The 22,100-nt window shown below is 35.8% G+C and overlaps 1 protein-coding gene across 8 annotated transcripts in view; it reads left to right on the top strand.

Annotated features, from left to right (window-relative positions):
• The window catches only part of MEF2A (myocyte enhancer factor 2A), a 174,332-nt gene that overhangs the window by 138,008 nt on the left and 14,224 nt on the right, over positions 1-22,100 (top strand). For 6 of the 8 annotated variants that reach the window (XM_060155692.1, XM_060155684.1, XM_060155647.1 and 3 more), the window contains one exon: positions 6,532-6,719. In XM_060155692.1, the coding sequence (XP_060011675.1) occupies positions 6,532-6,719 (188 nt within the window). The remainder of the gene's footprint in view (positions 1-6,531; positions 6,720-22,100) is intronic. The other 2 variants (XM_060155665.1, XM_060155674.1) reach the window with 1 other exon arrangement.

Below are 22,100 nucleotides of genomic sequence, written 5' to 3'. Positions count from 1 at the left end.
AGTAATCAACAACGTGGATGAATTTCACCAAACTAATACAAATGAAAGAAGATAGATGCAAATACTAAATGATTCTATCTACATAAAGTTTGAAAAGCAGATGAGCAAAGCTATAGTTTTAAGGATGTCTGTGTAGGTAGATGGTAAAACTATAAAAAACACAAAGTTACTGTAAAAGTCATGATATATGCCACTTTGTAGGTGGAACAATAGGAGTATTTTTGGGGCCCAATTATAGAAACTAGCAATATTCTTTGGGGTTCTATGGTTACATGGTTCATATGATAAATCCTTAATCTTTTAAGTTTTTGTTTTGTACATCTTTCTGTATATGTATTATATTAAAAGTTTTTAAAATAAATATAATACTTTGATATAAAATAATTATCACAAATGTGGAGGCACTTTTAAAACTATGAGAATGTAATGTACATTGTAGTTATACTCTTAATTCTGAAATCTAGAGAGAAGAAAGTTCACACACCCATACATTCACACTCACAAAGATTTGGCAGCGTTTTGAATCTTTGAACATTATTGTCTGCATTGGCAGCTAGATATGCAGCTTCATCTTGAGATCATGAAGCGAGTCAGTATAAAAGGACAGGCCAACAAGCTGAGGATGGCAAAGTGGAAAGCTGGAAAGACTGGGTCCTCTGTGTTGAGCTGTTGAAGGCACTGAGCCTGCAACCACTTTTCCCCAAGTCTTATGTGAGATAATAGATTTTTCTCATTCTTAAGAGAAAAAGTGAAATAAAATACAGGCCACATCTAGGGGAATATTTGATAAATGAATAGGCATTTAATGTACTTAAATGTACAATTCAAAAAAGAAACCCAACTAGTATTTTAAAAATTGAAAAGCATGTTCATCGTTGATAGTAATCATGAGATTCAAATAAAAATGCAAAAAAAACACAACAACCCCACCTAGTAATTGCCAACTATTACCACTTTTATTGTGACATGGAAAGCTGATGAAGGTGGGTGAAACTGATGATCTGGTTATATGTTTGTGGCATTGGAAATTAGTAACAGTCGTTCTGGAAAGTTTTTGACAAGATGTTTCAGTAGTCATAAAAACCTGTTTTCCTCTAAGCCTAGTAATCCCATTTCTAGGAATCTCTCCTAAAGAAATCAATCAGACTATGCAAAGGTTCATTGCAACTTTATTTATAGTAGGGAATAATAGGAAAATATCAACATATTCAACAGTAAAAAAATTAAGTAAATTAAAAATTTCAACTGAATTCCAATTTTTAGTTGTGATTTAAAACTATGCAAAAAATATACACATGGAAGATAAAAGAAGAAATCCAAAATCATTGTAATAGTTTTGTTAGAATAGTGGAAGTATGTGTTTTCCCTCCTGTTTTCTAGTTTCTGAACTTTCTGTGATGCTATATTGATATGGTACATCTATAGTCATAAAATTATTGTAGTAAATTGAGCATTCTTTTTTTTCCTTGTAAAGTGATTTTTTATATTTTATCTGTGTTATAGTCCAAATAAAACCTGCTAGTTTTGTATGTATTGTAGATTGTATATATCTTTCATGGAGGCAATCTGCTTATTGCTTATGGTTTACTAGGTAAATTTCTCTACTGAGAATTTACATTTAATACTCAGATAATACTGTAATTCAGATGACTTCGGGAACTCTTTTTAACTTTGGGCCTCTTTTCAAAGAACAAGCATAAAGTAAAATTGCCCAAATCCAGCAGTTTCACTTTTTTAAAAACATGTTGAGAAAGAGAAAAAAATACACTGGACTAGAAAGAGCTCAGCAAGCTCTTGGAGTTGATATGGGTTGAGTGAAGGTAATAAGGATTTGCATTATAGCAGAGGCAGTGGCAGTTAAAAAGAAGAGATGGGTAAGGAGAAAGGCATTATAAAGAAAGAATAGCAAAGCTTCATAGCTCTGTGAAAGTGGGGATGGAAGTGATGGAGGATGACAGCAGTACAGGTGTTTAAAACAGGTTGAGTTTGAAATGACAGCAGCATATTTGGGGAACAGTGCCCACCAGGTAGTTGCATGTGGATTGGAAATTAGGAGACACAAAGCAGAACTACAGATTTAAGAGTCATATTGAGGCAGTGGTTGAAGCCATGGGGATACATGAAGTCTCTGAAAGAGAAGGAGACATGTAGCCTCTTTGGGGCTGTGTACATAGGAAAGATTGAGAGGGAATACAGAAGAACCAGAATCTCATGATTGTTTTAGATCATAAGTTTCTAATGGACAGAATCCATGTTGTTCATCATATAGGAATTTCCACTGAGTCAAGTAAATATGTCATCAGTGATTTTAAAACCCATGGTCTTTCTAAATTTTAGAAAACTCATTCACTTCTTTGTACAAATGACATAATTTTATAGACTTTTAAAGTATATTGTTATTTATTTACCTATTTATTGAATAATCAGCTGAAAGTTCGTCAGATTTTATGAAAAATTTGTCAAATATGATAAAATTAATTCTTGAACCTTGCTTTGGGTGAATTTTTCAGAATCTTTTGAGATTTTCAACATCCTTTGCATGTCAGTTCAACTTCTCAAATAGATTCATAGTAATAGCCCTAAAAGAGTAGTATTAAGAACATGGGAGTGCTTTCCAGCCACTTCAGTGCAGTATTTCAGATGACACAATATTCTGAAATAGAAGCCAGATTGATATAATTGAATGACTTGCCTTAGAGCTGTAGGACCATAATTAAGATCAGCTTTGTCAAGTTTCTGGAAACATTAGTATGCAGTTTGCTCAAAAGCATTTTTGTCACATTTGTGTCAGGGCATAAGTTATCATAAAGCTTGAAAACACATTTTAACAAAAGTCACATTAAATTGGGTTTATTCATTTAGAATCAGTACTTTATTCCTAAATTTGTAGGCTATGACAAGATGAGTTATATCCTTAAAGTATATACCTCAAAAGTCTATCCCAACAATATCTTCATTTTTGTCATAAAAAATGAACAGGAGGTAAGAAGGCACACATTAGGAAGTATATCACTACACTCCACAAAATAACAAATGGTGCATATAAGATTATCTTGTTTCAATCTGGCAAGTTACCAAACTCTTACATCATCCTGTAATCGTCTGCTGCAGACTCTGACTTTATACTCAGAAATATCGTGCTTTTAGGTCCCGTTTCACTCTTGTAATTTGATTCTCATGGGTTACTATGGTACCACGTCTAGCTGAAAAGCATCATAGATTCCACATGGGAAAAGCACATTAGTGCTTCTTAATAATGCGTTTTTCTAAATTACACCTTTGCATCATCTTATAATGTATTTGAGAGGAAATACTGCTTTATCCTTCAGATTTGAGTGCAAATCAAGTAAATAAGAATATTCTATATATTATCAGAGAAATTAAGAACACACATTCATGCCATTATTTAAGAGAAGCATTTTTAATTTGTACTTACTTTCTACTGGTTTCTGTTAAACCTTCAGGTTTTTGTATAAAATTATTTGATGAGCATTTTATATCCAGATGACTTGCTTAGCAGTTAACCTCTGCCCAATTCATGGATGAGCTCTGTTCCACAGGGGATGGCCTAGTGCAGAGCTTGTTTTTTTAACAGCACTGCTTTCTGAAGCTTAACAGAGTGCAGGAAATTGCTTTCTGGGGTGTGGAAAGGAGATTCAGCCCAGATTTAATACATACCCCTTCAAGATAATGGAAGCAGAATGCAGGAAATAACCTCATAAGGTTAACTGAAGTATCAGTCCCCACAACAAAATTAAATCACATAATGAATTAAAAATGGTAGGTCACTTGGTAAAAGTTTTGGAGAAAGCAAGAGGAATTGGGTGAGAGTAAGTTGGAGGGGGAAAGAAGCACTGATCATCTGGAATCCCAACATTTTAAATGACAAGTGCTGAAGAGATACAGGCCAGTTCCTAAATGCTGCACCTCACTTCTCTGTTTTCTTTGTCCCTTGAAAATGTTCTGGTTAGGATCCAACAAAGTTGATTATATCACATTAGCAAAACATTAATTTTTAGTTTCTCCTATAAATAATTCACCTAAATAACATATCTTTTCCAACTCTTATGTAAGCAAATATACTGAAGCATTCATTTCCTTCAGCAGAACTTCAAGAACTTAATCTCTTTCTAGTTAATATTTTTTAATTTTAGAATTTACATATCTATTCATCAATTGACCCTATTCGTTATATATTCTGTTCCTGAGAATGTTTTATAAACTGCCAAACACTATGTGGATTTTAGTGGGTTTAAATATTTCTCTTCCATTCAAGAAACTTTCATAGAATTAAAATGATCTGATAACCCAATACAAAAGCTCTTAAACTGAAAAATATGTGCAGTACATAATTGGTTTTTGTCATTAACTCATTGCAGTACTCATTGTACTACATTTCACTTCTTAGAATAGTCTTCTCAGGGTGAGATTTTAGGGAGGTTTTAGGCCGGTGTTAAGCACACAGCAGATAACTTAGTTTTGGTTAGTCCCTGCATGTATTTAACACAGACATGTATATATATATATTTGTAATATCTGGTGTCTGTTTATTTTTGGAGGATTCCTTTTTTTAAAAATTTATTTATTTTTGGCTGCATTGGGTCTTCGTTGCTGCACGTGGGCTCTCTCTAGTTGCGGTGAGCGGGGTCTACTCTTCGTTGCAGTGCATGGGCTTCTTGCAGTGGCTTCTCTTGTTGCAGAGCACGGGCTCTAGGCACACGGGCTTCAGTAGTTGTGGTGCATGGGCTTAGTTGCTCCGCAGCATGTAGGATCTTCCTGGACCAGGGCTCGAACCCATGTCCCCTGCATTGGCAGGCAGATTCCTAACCGCTTCGCCACCAGGGAAGTCCTTTTTGGAGGATTCTAAAGTTGTCTTTTTTGCTTTATACTGGAAGGAAAAGAACAGAATAAATACAACTGCCCTTTCCTTGTAACAGTCGCTGAAGCCATGGACTCTGTGCTTATCTGCCCCACCATTCCTTAGTCACACTTTGTTCATTCATGCTTTAGTGTATCTTTCTCACATTTATTCATAATGCCTGCCTTCTGTCATCTTTTGCCCTTTCAGACTGCTTAAATAGTTGATCCCACAAAGCCTTCCCTAATTAAAAGCCCACATGCCTGTATCAGTGCTTTGCTTTCTATTTCCTTGTAAATTTTGTGTGGTTACATTTCATTGTGTTGCCCATATCTCAAGTATAATTTTGACATCTTCGTGTCTCTGTGGTGTATGCCTGTTATTGCTAACTAGGTGAAAAGCTGCTTGAAGACCATGTAGGGTTTTTTTTTAATCCCTTCCTATAACTTCCTCACTGCATAGTGCTCTACACCTAATAGACATTTAAAAGTTTATTTCTAAATTGTAAGGGTAGTTCTGTGTTGTCTGATTTTAGATGGTTACTACTATTGATGTGTGAATGCTGAGTCCCACCCAGAGAATTCAAGAGGCCTCTTCAGCCCTCCAGGAACTTCTAGTTCACTATTCTGAATATTTTGTTTTTGGTCAGCTTGTAATAAACACTAGGAGTGGAATTCTTTTTTTTTTTTTTTTAACATCTTTATTGGGGTATAATTGCTTTACAATGGTGTGTTAGTTTCTGCTTTATAACAAAGTGAATCAGTCATACATAAACATATGTTCCCATATGTCTTCCCAGGAGTGGAATTCTTAAGCCAACAAAGTTTTCTTTTATTCGGTGCCCTTAAATTAACATCTATATACTGTAATATCTGTGGCAAGGGGGATTGAAGTGGAGTCAGCCCTACCCAAACCACATGGCTACACATGAGGAGGACTAGAATGACTGCAATATCCATGAAAATAGGGATGATCCCTTACATTAATTTTCTATCTCAACTGGTGCCCAAAAGTACTGTGTATATACAATAGAACCTATACCACACTGTATCTTTTCCTTATTTCCTATCTAAGAAAGATAGACAATTCTTTAGGGAAAGTTAAAAAGTAGGAATTAGTTGATTGAAGTCAGATAAATAACAAATACTTAAAGAAGACCTTAATGGTAGTTAAAGAACAGAACAGGTACAGGTAGAGCTATAAGGAAGAAGTACTTGGTGAAAATAAGGCATTAGAGCTGAGTGCTAAATAAGCTTCAGTTAAGGAGATACCCTGATACCTAGTTCTGTGCCCAGAACTTAGTAGGAGTGCCTTTGTTGTCGTGAGAATGAATGAATAGGCTGGTCTCAGGCATCTTCTTATATATCCCCATTATCTTGGTCCCCAATAGGAGATGCCCCATTAGAAACATATTTTGTGTTTTAAGTTTCTGTCAGCAGGTCCAAGCAGTAAGACTGGAAACAAGTGGCATTAGTCTTAAACTTCATATGTATTTCAGACTTGCTTCACTCTCTGCTTATTTTTAAAATATTCAAAGATGACATGGTTAGATATTCATGAGTTTTATTATAAAATTCACTTGAAACTGGGACTGGGGAAAACTTGCATCATATTTGTACCACAGTATTTTAATGACTCATTTCATGTTAATGAACGGTATTTCTTTTTTCCAGGGAATGGATTTGTAAACTCAAGAGCTTCTCCAAATTTGATTGGAACTACTGGTGCAAATAGTTTAGGCAAAGTTATGCCTACAAAGTCTCCCCCTCCTCCAGGTGGTGGCAGTCTTGGAATGAACAGTCGAAAACCAGATCTTCGAGTTGTCATCCCCCCTTCAAGCAAGGGCATGATGCCTCCACTGGTATGTTAAACCTTTCTTCAGTTTCATTCTTTAAAACATGTATTTTATACATAGTGTATATTCTCCTTTGCAATTTACTGTACTTCCATAGACTCTAGACCTTTTCCTAATAAGTATTTCTATTTGAAATTAGCATTTGAAGAGACAAGTTTATTTTAAATACACAGGAATCAGATTATGAAAAAACAGGAAATAAATCTACCTAATGGTTATTTAAAATTAAAGCTAAATATGGAGAAGTTATTATGTTAATTTTAATTTACCAAACTGGAATCTTTGCATAGAGATCTCATCCTCAATTTGATAAATTAAACCTGACTTAAGTACTTCTTCTCTGTGCCCTGCATACTTTGAGTAATTTTTTCACATACTTTTCTATAAGAGAAATACTAAATTATTTGTTAGAAAATTCTACATACCAAAGAGAACTATTGTAGAATAGGAAAGAATGCATAAAAACTTGGATGAGTTGTTCTCATAATTTTTGTTTATTCCTTCTCAAATAACCTTCCCATTTAACTCTTATAAGAATACAGGTCTGCCCACCCCAGCCCTTAACAATGTTCCAGCCTCATTTGCTTTTGAATCCTATGTTTATAAGAAGAGGAAAATATGTCTACCCCCCTTAGCTTTCTATAGAAAAAAGTTAGAATATATATGCAAGTTTTAAAACCATTCTGATTTTAGCAACTGTTTGACTACTAACAATCAATGTGATGTGTCAGGTGGTCTTCCTACTATGCAGCTGCTAAACTGGCCATTTGATTGTTTGCTAAGTGAAAGTAATGCTATCAGGCTTTAGATAATAATTCTACATTGTATAATGATTTATAGATTCCCAAACATCTTTATATGCATTGTATCATTTGATTCTCAAACAGTGATCTTGGCAGGTAAGATAAGGAAACCAAGGGAAGGTTAGTACTGGTCCAGGGTAGCACAAAAGAGAGCCAGAACCAAAACCCTTTAAGTCAAAAAACAAAGTGCTTTTTCATTCGGAGATACAGAAAATTGGAAACTTGCTCCCAGTCTTACACTGAAAAAATGTTGGACAAACAATTTCATAGTTTTCCTTGAATACATTGTAGTGCTGAGATTTCAGAGCAAACAACTGGCCTAGACTCTAGGGAGAGACAGATACTGCAGGGAGAGGACATTGGAGCACTGACTTTATCTGGGCAAGACACAGATAATAAGAGTTAAGCTAGGGTGATTGGTGAATTGCTGGAGGCCAAGTATTCACTGGCAGGACTCTGTAAAACCCCTGGGACTGCTATGTAGGGAGTCTTAAGCCCTCTTGCAGGCTTTTTCTCCATGAACCCCACTGGGTGCTCACAGAAAAAATTGGGAATATCCTGAAAAAGTCTCCTCTGTGGTGTACAACGGGAAGAGAGGGGAAGAGCAGCCACTGCACTAGGGGCAAAAAGTTTTGCCTGGATCCTTCTCCCCTTTCACTCCTATGGAACAGAAGTCTTAATCTGTGAAGAGATGAATGACATAAATGGTCATCCTTAGGCATTGGTGAATTCCCATTGTATCTGGGGAAATGGAAAAGGAAAACTCTCTCAGCCCATGGTGGAGGAGCAGGAACAATGTCATGAACATGGCAGAATTTCTGAGAAGGCTGCAGCCTGATGCACAGCACAAAGGGGAAGGCTTAAAACTGAGAATGAGCGGTCTTTGGGGAAAAAACAAATAAACAAAAAACCTCTAGCCAACCAATCTTCCATTCCCACCAGAGGGATTTGAGGCCTGTGGTGGATACACTGAGGGTAACCATAGCAACAGTGAAGCTCAAACCCAGCCCAGTTCTTAATTAAATTAACTCAAACTCTGTACTAAAGGCCTAGCAGGAGGAAAGACCTGTTACAGGTCTTCAGGTCAGTAGGAATTACCCAAACTGAAATATAAAGAGAAGAATCAAAACAAACAAAAAAAAACAGAACAAAGCCTCTAATATTTGTGGGGCTTTTTTAGATGATTTAACATGTTTATAATTAGAATTCCAAAAAGAGAAGAGAGAGAGAACAGAGCAGAAGAAATGTGTTTGAAGAAATAATAACCAACACCAAACACACACACACTCAGACTGCTAAAACAGAAGACAAAGAGGAAAATCTTAAAGGCAACCAGGGAAAAGAGACGCATAAATATACAGAGGAATGAAGATAAGAATTTATACCGTACTTCTTTTCAGAAACTATGCAAGCTACAAAACAGTGGAGTAATCTAAAGTGCTGAAATTAAAACAAAAACCAAAAAACTTTCAACCTAGAATTCTGTACCCAGCAAAAATACCTTTCAAGAAATGAAAGAGAAATAAAAACATTCTCAAAAAAAAATTGTGGGAATTTATTGCCAGCAGACATACTCTACAAGAAATGTTAAAGGATTTCCTTTGGAAGAAGGAATATGCTACCAAGAAACTCTTGGGTCTATACAGAGAAATAAAGAACAATGGAAATGGAATAAATGAAGATAAAATAAAATTCATTTTGTCCTTCATTTGATAAACTTTAATTTTAGAACAGTTTTAAATTTATACAAAGATTGCAAAGGTGGTACAGAAAGTTCCCATATGCTGCACACCCAATTTTTCCTGTGACTTAACATCTTACATTAGTATGGTACATTTGTTACAACTAATGAATCCATATTGATACATTATTATTAACTAAAGTCTACACTTTATTAGGATACCCTTAGTTGTTAACCCCATGTCTTTTTCTGTTCTGGAATCCAATCCAGGAATACAACATTGCATTTAGTAGTCATGTCTCTTTAGGCTCTTCTTGGCTGTGATAGTTTTTCTAAGATTTTAATGACCTTGACAGTTCTGAGTATTGGTCAGATATGTTGTAGAATGTTCCTGAATTGTGGTTTTTCTGATGTATTTCTTATGATTAGACTGGTGTTATATGTGTTTGGGGGAGGAAGGCTGTGGAACTAAAGTGCCATTTTCATCACATTATATTAAGGGTACATACTATCAACATGACTGTTGATCACTTTGGTCATCTTGCTGGTGTAGTATTTCACTGGCTACTCTTTTCCCCCTTCCCATACTGTCCTCTGTAGAAGGAAGTTACTGTACAAGGCCCACACCTAAGGAGCAGTGGGGGTTATTCTCCTACCTCCTTGAGGGCAGACTATCTACATACATTATTTGTAGTTCTTCTGCACAGGTGACTTATCTGTTCTCTCTCATTTATTTAATTATTTATTTTATACTTTGGGTTATAATACTAAATTCTGTTAATATATGATTCTATCAATACCAATATTAGTTTATTCTGTTGCTCAAACTGTTCCAGCTTTAGCTGTTGAGGACTGTTCAAATGGTTCCTGTGCCTCTTTTAGGTACCTCATCTTTGTGGGGTTTTTTTGGCAGGGAGGAAAGTGGGGGTTACTATTTTATTTTCTGGTTACTACAGAATGCTCCAGGCTCATCTTGTGTATTTCCTGCCCCAGTCCTGGAATCGGGCATTTCTCTGAGAAACCTTGGTTCCTTTTATTGGAGAATGATATTAGAAACCAAGATCTGGGTGTTTTTCCTCTTCTTACTTGCCCCAAAAGATAATTGGCTTTCTAAAGCAAAAATAGTGGCAATGACTTTTGTGTTTATAGCATATGTAAAAATAAAATGACGGCAGAGGGATTAGAAATATACTGTTGTAGGTCTTTACACATGATGAGGTGTATATTTGAAGGTGAACTCCAATTAACTGAAGATGTATATTGTAAACCCTAGTACAGCTATAGGAAATAAAAAGAGGTATAAATAAGTCAATAGAGGAGATAAAATAGAAACATAAAATATGCTCCAGTAGCCCAAGAAATGGGAGAAAAAGAGAATAATAAAGAACAGATGGGACAAATGAAATATAGCTAGCAAGATTGTAGATTTTAATCCAACTATACAAGTAAACATGGTCATAAACATCAGTTAAAAGACAAAATGTCAGATTGGTTAAAAAAGGAAGATCATACAGTACACTGTCTATAAGAATCCACTTTAAATATAAAGACATAGGTAAAAGGATGGAAAAAAATATACCATGCAAACATTAACCAAAAGAAAGCTAGTGTAGTCATATTAATTTCAGGCAATGTAGACTTCACAATAAGGAATATTATCAAGGATAAAGAAGGATATTACATAGTCCATATTCCAAGAAATAAGTATCTTTAATGTGTATGCACCTAACAGCACACCTTCAAAATACATAAAGCAAAAACTGATACAACTAAAAGGTGGAGAGAAAAATCCACAATTGTAGTTGGAACCTTCAACACTCTTCTCTCAGTAATTGATAGAACAAGTAGGCAGAAATATCAGTTAGGGGTTTAGGTGACCTGAGCAATATTAACCAACCTGATGTAAGAGACAGTTATAGAACACTTCACTTCACATAGCAGAACACATATTCTTCTTAAGGGCACTTGGTACATTCAGCAATTTAGACCATATCCTGTGCCATAAAACAAACCGTAGCAAATTTCAATCATACAAATTACAGTCTCTGAGCATAATAAAATCAATAACAGGAAGACAACCGGAAAGTCTCCACATATAGAAATTAAATAACATACTTTTAAATAACTCATGGGTGTAAGAGGAAATCTCAAGGGAAAATTTGAAATACCTATAGCATATCAGAATTTTAGGGACCACCTAGGGTAGCATTGAGAGGGGAAATTCATAGCACTAAACGTTTATATAAGAAAAGACGAAGTTCCCAAATCAGTAAGCTTTTACTTTAAGAAACTAGGGAAAGAAGAGCAAACTTAACCCAAAAGGAACCAGAAGAAAAGAAAAAAATGAGGAGCAGAAATTAACGAAACTTAAAACAGAAAGACAGTAGAGAAAAGGAATCAAACCAAAGGCTGTTTTTTTTTAAAAGATGAATAAAACTGCTAAATTTCTAGTCAAGGTTACCGAAGAAAAAGAGAAGAACACAAGTTATCAATATTAAGAATGAAAGAGGTTACATAACCCAAAGATACTGAAAGATACTGCAAACAATTATTGTACAGAAGATAAGCTACAGAATAATACTACAAACAATTATTGTATAACAGTTAATCTAAAAACAAAACAACACTACAACTTAAAAAGGGGGCAAGGGGAATACTACAAACAACTCTATTCTAATAGATTTGATAGTTTAGATGATATGGGTAAATTATTTTAAAAATACAAATTACCAAAGAATTATTAGACTCACTGAAGAAGAAACAGTTAACCTAAATAGTAAATATCTATTAAAGAAATTGAATTCCTAGTTTTAAAACCTTCCCAAAAAAACTCCAGATGCAGAGAGTTTTACTGCCAAATTTTACCAAATATTTAAGAAGAAATGATATCAATTCTACATAATTTATTTCAGAATAGAGGAAAGGAGGGAACACCTTTTCTTTTTTTTAAGATTTAATTTTATTTATTTTTTTGGCTGCGTTGGGTTGCTGCACATAGGCTTTCTCTAGTTTTGGCAAGGGGGGGCTACTCTTCGTTGCGGTGCACGGGCTTCTCCTTGCAGTGGCTTCTCTTGTTGCGGAGCATGGTCTCTAGGCCCGCAGGCTCAGTAGTTGTGGCTCGCGGGCTCTAGAGCGCAGGCTCAGTAGTTGTGGCGCACAGGCTTAGTTGCTTCATGGCATGTGGGATCTTCCCAGACCAGGGATCGAACCGTGTCCCCTGAATTGGCAGGCAGATTCTTATCCACTGTGCCATGAGGGAAGTCCCAGGAGGGAACACCTTTCAATTCATTTTATTAGACCAGCATTACTCTAATACAAATCAGAATAAGACATTACAAAAAAAGTATAAGCCAGTATCCCTCATGAACTCTAGACATAAAATCCTCAACAAATATTAGTTTATTAGTAAATAAATTCATCAGTATCCTAAAAAGGATAATATATTAAGACCAAGTGGGTTTCATTTCAGGAATACAAGCCTGATTATAAATTTGAAAATTCATCAATATAATTTACCATGTTAACAGAATTCAACTTTTATTCATAATAAAAATAACTTTCATCAAACTAGGAGAAGAAAGGAAGTTTTTTAACCTAATAAAGAGTATTTTCAGAAATTCTACAACTAATACACCTAATAAGGGGGAAACAGTCTTTTGGTAAAATAATATTAGGAACTAGACAGTGTTGTTTATTCTCCCACTCATATCCAACACTGTACTGGAAGTCCTAGATGAAACAGTAAGGCAATAAAAATAAATAAAATGTATACACACTGGGAAGAAAGAAGTTAAACTCTGTTCACAGAAGATAATAGTTATGTAGAAAAGCATAAAAGAACCTACAAAAAAACTTCCAGTGAACAATTGGAATATGAAATTTTAAAATACCATTTAAATATTACTCAAAAAAATGCCTACAAATTTCACCAAATATTTGCATGATTTTCATGCTAAAACTACAAAACATTGTTGAAAGAAATCAAAGAGCCAGATGAGACAGATATCATATTAATGGGTTTGAAGACTCAATATTGTCAAGATGTCACTTCTTCCTAAATTGGTCAACAGATTAAAACACAACCCCAGTTTAAATCACAGCAAGGTTTTTTGTAGATATCAACAAGCCAATTCTAAAATATGTATGGAAAGGCAAAGGAACTACATTGGCCAAAACAATTTTGAAAGAGAACAAAATAGGAAGACTAAGACTAACTGGTTTCAAGACCTACAATAAAGCTACAATAATAATGTGTGATACTGGCAAAAAGATGAGCACATTAGGTCAAAGAACAAAACAGAGAGCCCAGAAAATAGAGCCACAGAAATATATTCAGTTGGTTTTTTACAAAGGTAGTAGGGCAATTCAGTGGAGTAAGGATAGTACAACTAATGGGGCTGAAGCAATTTAGCATCCATATGCAAAAACAGAACCTCGATGTATAATTCATAGCTTATACAAAAATTAACTTAAAATGTATTATAGATCCAAATGTAAAACACAAAACGCTGAAACTTCTAGAAGAAAACATTGGAGAATTACAACATCAAAAGCATGATCCATAAAGAAAAAATGGATATATTGGTATTTAACAAAATTTAAGTTTCACTCCATGAAAAGGCCCTGTTCAGAGAATAAAAAGACAATCTACAGATAAGGAGAGAATATTTGCAAAATCACCTATCTAGTAAAAGATTTTTATCCAGAATGATACAACTACACACCTGTTAGAATGACTAAAATTACAAAAACAAAACCAAAAAACTAAAAATACCAAGTTCTGGTGAGGATGCAGAGCAACAAGAATTCTCATGTATTCCTGCTTGGAATTCAAAATGGTACAGCTACTTTGGAAAACAGTTTGACAACTTCTTATAAAGTTAAATATATACTTGTCATACAACCCAACGATCCTGCTCCTAGAGTATTTACTCAAGTGAATTGAAAACCATGCTTATATAAAAAACTTATATTTTTCATAATCTCCCAAAAGTGAGAACAACCCAGATGTCCTTCCAGCAGATAAATGGGTATACACACTCTGGTACATCCATACAAAAGAATATCGCTCAGTAATACAAAAGGGATGAAGTATTTATTCACAACAATATAAATGAATTGTAAATGAATTTTGCTAATTGAAAGACGCCAGATCCCAAAGACTACATAGTATATATATGATTACATTTATATTTCATAATGGAAAATGCAAAACAGATAAGTGGTTGCCAGGGGTGGGGAGAGGAGTCAAATACAAAAGGGGTAGTATAAGGGAATTTTTGAGGGGATGGAACTATCTGTGATACTGTATTGTTCAATACATGAATCTATGCTTTTGTTAAAACCTACAAAACTGTACAATACAAAGAGTGATTTTTTTTTTACTATATGCCATTAAAAAAAGTCAACCAGGATTCCAGGGGAACCCAAGATGAAATACAGACCATGATACATGAATATAACGTTATTACAAATGAGTGATATGATGATACTGAAGGGGATACTGAAGAGCTGCTCTAAATAACTTTGGAAACTGTTCTGACTGGATACCATAAGTATGGAGACCAAAAAAATTTGCATGAAATCACAGTGCTCAAGATGGTAAATTTGTTACACACATACACACCCTTAAGCAAGCAACTACTATACATTGTAGATAAAGAAAGCCAGGTTTCTCGAGAAAAAACTTACAATAAAGCAATGTGGGTGGGGAAGGCTGTAAAGAACCCTGTTTTTCAGGGTTGTATTTGGAGGTTTCAGCATGAACTTTTTTTTTTTTTTAACGTATATACAGATAGATAGATACAGAAATAGATGTTGTGTACACATGAATTCGTATACATCATATATTTCCTAGCTGTAACTGCTGAGAGGGTCTTAAAACAATGACACCTGGTAACTGAGCACACCTCGCACTCAGATCTTAGTTTCTAAACACTATTCTCCAATAAAAAGAATCAAGACTCCTTGGAGAAGTGATTGATTTTAGAGCTAGGGTCAGGAAAATACACAATGAACCAGAGGTGCCAGAGTATAAGGAAATGTATGTCAAAAGTCAGAGGAGCCCAACCTTTCAGAGGAGCTCCCAGTGGCCAGATCTAGAACAATTTAAGCAACAAAATAAATAACAATATTATTGGGTTATAACACAAGAGGAATAAAAGAATTAAAAATACTGAGACTGTTACTAAGTAATTGATTGAATAAATAAAGGGAGAAGGGACAACTCTTCCTTAGAGAAGAATTCTAATTAAATACAGGTAGAAAGAATGAGAGAAATGGCAAATCACCATTGTAACACCACAGTGCAGACCTTGAAGGCAAAGTCAATGGATGAATGCTAAAATTAGCAAAAATTAAAGGAGAAATGGGGTATTTAATAAATCTCAGAATGTCTCTCCCCGAATAATCATTGATTACAAAAAGAAAAATAGTGATTTTATAGTGGAGAATCCTGGAAGACACTACCTTAACCAGAAGATCAAGGTTAACATCACTGGTAATGGGATGACATGTGCTAAGAGGATCACCTCATCTCTGTGGTCTTCTTCCAAAAGTCCATGCTATCTGTCTAACTATGAGAAAATATCAGACAGACCCAAACTGAAGGATGATCTCCAAGATACCTGACCTTTACTCTTCCAAAGTTGTCAAGGTCAGTCATGAAAAACAAGGAAAGACTGAGGGAACTGTGGAGACCAGTGGAGACTAAGGATACATGACAGCTAAAGACATGTGAGATGCAGGATCTGATCCAGGACCAGAAAAAAGACATTCATGAAAAGACTGAAAGCCAAGGAAAGTCTATAGCTTTGGTTACTACTACATGCAATTTTGACAACTGCATCCTGTTTCTTCAGGGTGTTAACTTTGGGGGAAACTGGATGAGGTGTGTGGTGGTGTGCTCTCTTTGCAGCTGCTCTCTAAGCCTAAAACTGTTTCAGAATACAAACTTAAAAATACATACATAGAGGCGCAGTTGATTATGGAAGATTCTCACAAGAATAACACTTCAGGGACAGCACCTAAATCTGGTTCAACAGTTCAGGGAGCTCATATTTCTCATATTCGTCAACAGCCGTGTGGCTGATGGGGTCTTGGTGCAATGGCCTGGTGTCAGGCCTGAGCCTCTGAGGTGGGAGAGCCGAGTTCAGGACATTGGACCATCAGAGACCTCCCGGCCCCACGTAATATCAATCAGTGAGAGCTCTCCCAGAGATTTCCGTCTCAACACTAAGACCCAGCTCCACCCAACAGGCAACAAGCTCCAGTGCTGGATGCCTCATGCCAAACAACAAGCAAGACAGAAACACAACCCCACCCATTAGCAGAGAGGCTGCCTAAAATCATACTGAGTTCACAGACACCCCAAAACACACCACTGGACGCAGCCCTGCCCACCAGAAAGACAAGATCCAGCCCTACCCACCAGAACACAGGCACTAGTCCCCTCCACCAGGAAGCCTACACAAGCCACTGAAGCAACCTCACCCACTGGGGACAGACACCAAAAACAACGGAAATTACAAACCTGCAGCCTGCAAAAAGGAGACCCCAAACACAGTAAGTTAAACAAAAAGAGAAGACAGAGAAATATGCAGCATATGAAGGAACAAGATAAAAACCCACCAGACCAAACAAATGAAGAGGAAATAGGCAGTATACTGGAAAAAGAATTCAGAATGATGATAGTAAAGATGATCCAGTCTCCAATAGAATGAAGAAAATACAAGAAACGTTTAACAAGGACCTAGAGGAACTAAAGAGCCCACAAACAACAATGAACAACACAATAAATGAAATTAAAAATTCTCTAGAAGGAATCAATAGCAGAATAACTGAGGCAGAAGAACGTATAAGTGACCTGAAAGATAAAATAGTGGAAATAACTACCGCAGAGCAGAATAAAGAATGAAAAGAATTGAGGACAGTCTCAGAGACCTCTGGGACCATATTAAATGCACCAACATTCGAATTATAGGGGTCTCAGAAGTAGAAGAGAAAAAGAAAGGGTCTAAGAAAATATTTGAAGAGATTATAGTTGAAAACTTCCCTAACAAGGGAAAGGCAATAGTCAATCAAGTCCAGGAAGCGCAGAGAGTCCCATACAGGATAAATCCAAGGAGAAGATGCCAAGACACATATTAATCAAAGTATCAAAATTTAAATACAAAGAAGAATATTAAAAGCAGCAAGGGAAAAGCAACAAATAACATACAAAGGAATCCCCATAAGGTAAACAGCTGATCTTTCAACAGAAACTCTGCAAGCCAGAAAGGAGCAGCAGCATATAATTAAAGTGATGAAAGGAAAAAATCTACAACCAAGATTACTCTACCCAGCAAAGATCTCATTCAGATTTGACAGAGAAATTAAAACCTTTACAGACAAGTAAAAGTTAAGAGAATTCAGCACCACAAAACCAGCTTTACAACAAATGCCAAAGGAACTTCTCAAGGCAGGAAACACGAATGAAGGAAAAAACCTCCAAAAACAAACCCAAAGCCATTAAGAAAATGGTAATAGGAACATATATATATCGATAATTATCTTAAATGTAAATGGATTAAATGCTCCCACCAAAAGACACAGACTGGCTGAATGGATACAAAAACAAGACCCATATATATGCTGTCCACAAGAGACCCACTTCAGACCAAGGGACACATACAGACTGAAAGTGAGGGGATGGAAAATGAAATTCCATGCAAATGGAAATCAAAAGAAAGCTGGAGTAGCAATTCTCATATCAGACAAAATAGACTTTAAAATAAAGACTATTACAAGAGACAGAGAAGGGCACTACATAATGATCAAGGGATCAATCCAAGAAGAAGATATAACAATTGTAAATATTTATGCATCCAACATAGGAGCACCTCAATACAGAAGGCAAATGCTAACAGCCATAAAAGGGGAAATCAACAGTAACACAATCATAGTAGGGGACTTTACACCCACTTTCACCAATGAACAGATGATCCAAACAGAAAATAAATAAGGAAACACAAGCTTTAAATGACACATTAGACAAGATAGCCTTAAGTGATATTTATAGGACATTCCATCCAAAAACAACAGAATACACTGTCTTCTCAAGTGCTCATGGAACATTCTCCAGGCTAGATCATATCTTGGGACACAAATCAAGCCTTGGTAAATTTAAGAAAATTGAAATCATAACAAGATCTTTACTGACCACAATGCTATGAGACTAGATATCAATTATGGGAAAAAAACTAAAAAATACAAACACATGGAGGCTAAACAGTACTCTACTAAATAACCAAGAGATCACTGAAGAAAACAAAGAGAAATCAAGAAGTACCTAGAAACAAATGATGATGAAAACACAACCCAAAACCTATGGGATGCAGCAAAAGCAAAAGCAGTTCTAAGAGGGAAGTTTATACCAATACAATCCTACCTCAAGAAACAAGAAAAATCTCAAACAACCTAACCTTACACCTAAAGCAATTAGAGAAAGAAGAACAAAAAACCCTAAAGTTAGCGGAAGGAAAGAAATCATAAAGATCAGATCAGAAATAAATGAAAAAGAAATGAAGGAAACAATACCGAAGATCAGCAAAACTAAAAGCTGGTTATTTGAGAAGATAAACAATATTGATAAACCATTAGCCAGACCTATCAAGAAAAAAAGGGAGAAGACTTAAATCAACAGAATTAGAAATGAAAAAGAAGTAACAACTGACACTGTAGAAACACAAAGGATCATGAGAGATTACTACAAGCAACTATATGCCAATAAAATGGACAACCTGAAGAAATGCACAAATTCTTACAAAAGCACAACCTTCCGAGGCTGAACCAGGAAGAAATAGAAAATATAAACAGACCAATCACAGGCACTGAAATTGAAACTGTGATTAAAAGTCTGCCAACAAACCAAAGCACAGGACCAGATGGGTTCACAGGTGAATCTATCAAACATTCAGAGAAGAGCAAACACCTATCCTTCTCAAACTCTTGGAAAATATAGCAGAGGGAGGAACACTCCCAAACTCATTCTATGAGGCCACTATCACCCTGATACTAAAAGCAGACAAAGATATCACAAAAAAAGAAAACTACAGGCCAATATCACTGATGAACATAGATGCAAAAATCCTCAACAAAACACTAGCAAACAGAATCCAACAGCACATTAAAAGGATCATACACCATAATCAAGTTGGGTCTATCTCAGGAATGCAGGGATTCTTCAGTATATGTAAATCAATCAATGTGATACACCCTGTTAGCAAATTGAAGGCTAAAAACCATATGATCATTTCAGTAGATGCAGAAAAAGCTTTCGACAAAATTCAACACCCATTTATGATAAAAACTCTCTAGAAAGTAGGCATAGAGGGAACCTACCTCAACATAATAAAGGCCGTATATGACAAACCCACAGCCAACATCATTCTCAATAGTGAAAAACTGAAACCATTTCCTCTAAGACCAGGAACAAGGCAAGGTTGAGCCCTCTCACCACTGTTATTCAACATAGTTTTGGAAGTTTTAGCCACAGCAGTCTGAGGAGAAAAAGAAATAAAAGGAATCCAAATCAGAAAAGAAGAAGTAAAACTGTCAGTGTTTGCAGATGACATGATACTATACATAGAGAATCCTAACATGTTACCAGAAAACTACTAGAGCTAATCAATGAATTTGGTAAAGTAGCAGGATACAAAATTAATGCACAGAAATCTCTTGCATTCCTATACACTCATGATGAAAAATCTGAAAGAGAAATTAAGGAAACACTCCCATTTACCACTTCAACAAAAAGAATAAATCACCTAGGAATAAACCTACCTAAGGAGACAAAAGACTTGTATGCGGAAAACTATAAGACACTGATGAAAAATTAAAGACGGTACAAACAGATGGAGAGATATACCATGTTCTTGGATTGGAAGAATCAACGTTGTGAAAATGACTATAGTACCCAAAGCAATCTACACATTCAGTGCAATCCCTATTAAACTACCAATGGCATTTTTCACAGAACTAGAACAAAAAATTTCACAATTTGTATGGAAACACAAAAGACCCTGAATAGCCAAAGCAATCTTGAGAAAGAAAAACGGAGCTGGAGGAATCAGGCTCCCGGACTACAGACTATACTACAAAGCTACAGTAATCAAGACAGATGGTACTGGCACAAAAATAGAAATACAGATCAATGGAACAGCATAGAAAGCCCAGAGATAAACCCACGCACATATGGTCACCTTATTTTAATAAAGGAGGCAAGAATATACAATGGAGAAAAGACAGCCTCTTCAGTAAGTGGTGCTGGGAAAACTGGATAGCTACATGTAAAAGAGTAAAATTAGAACACTCCCTAACACTGTATACAAAAATAAATTCAAAATAGATTAAAGACCTAAATGTAAGGCCAGACACTATAAAACTCTTAGAGGAAAACATAGGCAGAAAACTCTGTGACATAAATCACAGCAAGATCCTTTTTGACCCACCTCCTAGAGAAATGGAAATAAAAACAAACAAATGGGACCTAATGAAACTTAAAAGCTTTTGCACAGCAAAGGAAACGATAAACAAGATGAAAAGACCACCCTCAGAATGGGAGCAATATTTGCATATGAAGCAACAAAGGATTAATCTCCAAAATGTACAAGCAACTCATGCAGCTCAATATCAAAAAACAACCCAATCCAAAAATGGGCAGAAGACCTAAAATAGACATTTATCCAAAGAAGATATACAGATTGTCAACAAACACATGAAAGGATGCTCAGCATCACTCATCATCAGAGAAATGCAATTCAAAACCACAATGAGGTATCACCTCACACCAGTCAGAATGGCCATCATCGAAAAATCTACAAACAACAAATGCTGGAGAGGGTGTGGAGAAAATGGAACCCTCTTGCGCTGTTGGTGGGAATGTAATTGGTACAGCCACTGTGGAGAACAGTATGGAGGTTCCTTAAAAAAAGAAAAATAGAACTACCATATGACCCAGCAATCCCACTACTGGGCATATACCCTGAGAAGAGCATAATTCAAAAAGACACATGCACCCCAATGTTCATTGCAGCACTATTTACAATAGCCAGGACATGGAAGCAACCTAAGTGTCCATCGACAGATGAATGGATATAGAAGATGTGGCACATATATACAATCGAATATTACTCAGCCATAAAAAGAAACGAAATTGAGTTATTTGTCTTGAGGTGGATGGACCTAGAGTCTGTCATACAGATTGAAGTAAGTCAGAAAGAGAAAAACAAATACCGTATGCTAACACACATGGAATCTAAAAAAAAAAAAACTTGGTTCTGACGAACCTAGGGGCAGGACAGGAATAAATACACAGATGTAGAGAATGGACTTGAGGACACCGGGAGGGGTAAGGGTAAGCTGGGACGAAGTTAGAAATTAGCACTGACATATATACACTACCAGCTGTAAAATAGTTAGTGGGAAGCAGCTTCATCGCACGCACAGAGAGATCAGCTCAGTGCTTTGTGACCACCTAGAGGGGTGGGATGGGGAAGGTGGGAGGGAAATGCAAGAGGGAGGGGATATGGGGGTGATATATATATACATATAGCTGACTTACTTTGTTATACAGCAGAAACTAACACAACATTGTAAAGCAATTATACTCCAATAAAGATGTTTAAAAAATACATACCTATATATAACAGAGAAGTATGTCCCCAAGAAAAGGAGTTGAGAAAAAATGACATTTAGGATAGTCATAATGGCTCACCTTTCATGAACTGGATGTGGAATACCTGCCACTATCCTTCAGAAATAAAAACTATAGGAAGTTTCATTTAAGGTGTAGAAATACGTTTATAAGAATTACTAATAAACTGCAGGATTTAAGGACAAACTACAAGTTTGACATTTAGTACC

The sequence above is a fragment of the Lagenorhynchus albirostris genome, chromosome 1 (genome assembly GCF_949774975.1).
Source record: "Lagenorhynchus albirostris chromosome 1, mLagAlb1.1, whole genome shotgun sequence".
Classification (NCBI taxonomy): domain Eukaryota; kingdom Metazoa; phylum Chordata; class Mammalia; order Artiodactyla; family Delphinidae; genus Lagenorhynchus; species Lagenorhynchus albirostris.
This window is presented reverse-complemented; position numbering and strand designations above follow the sequence as displayed.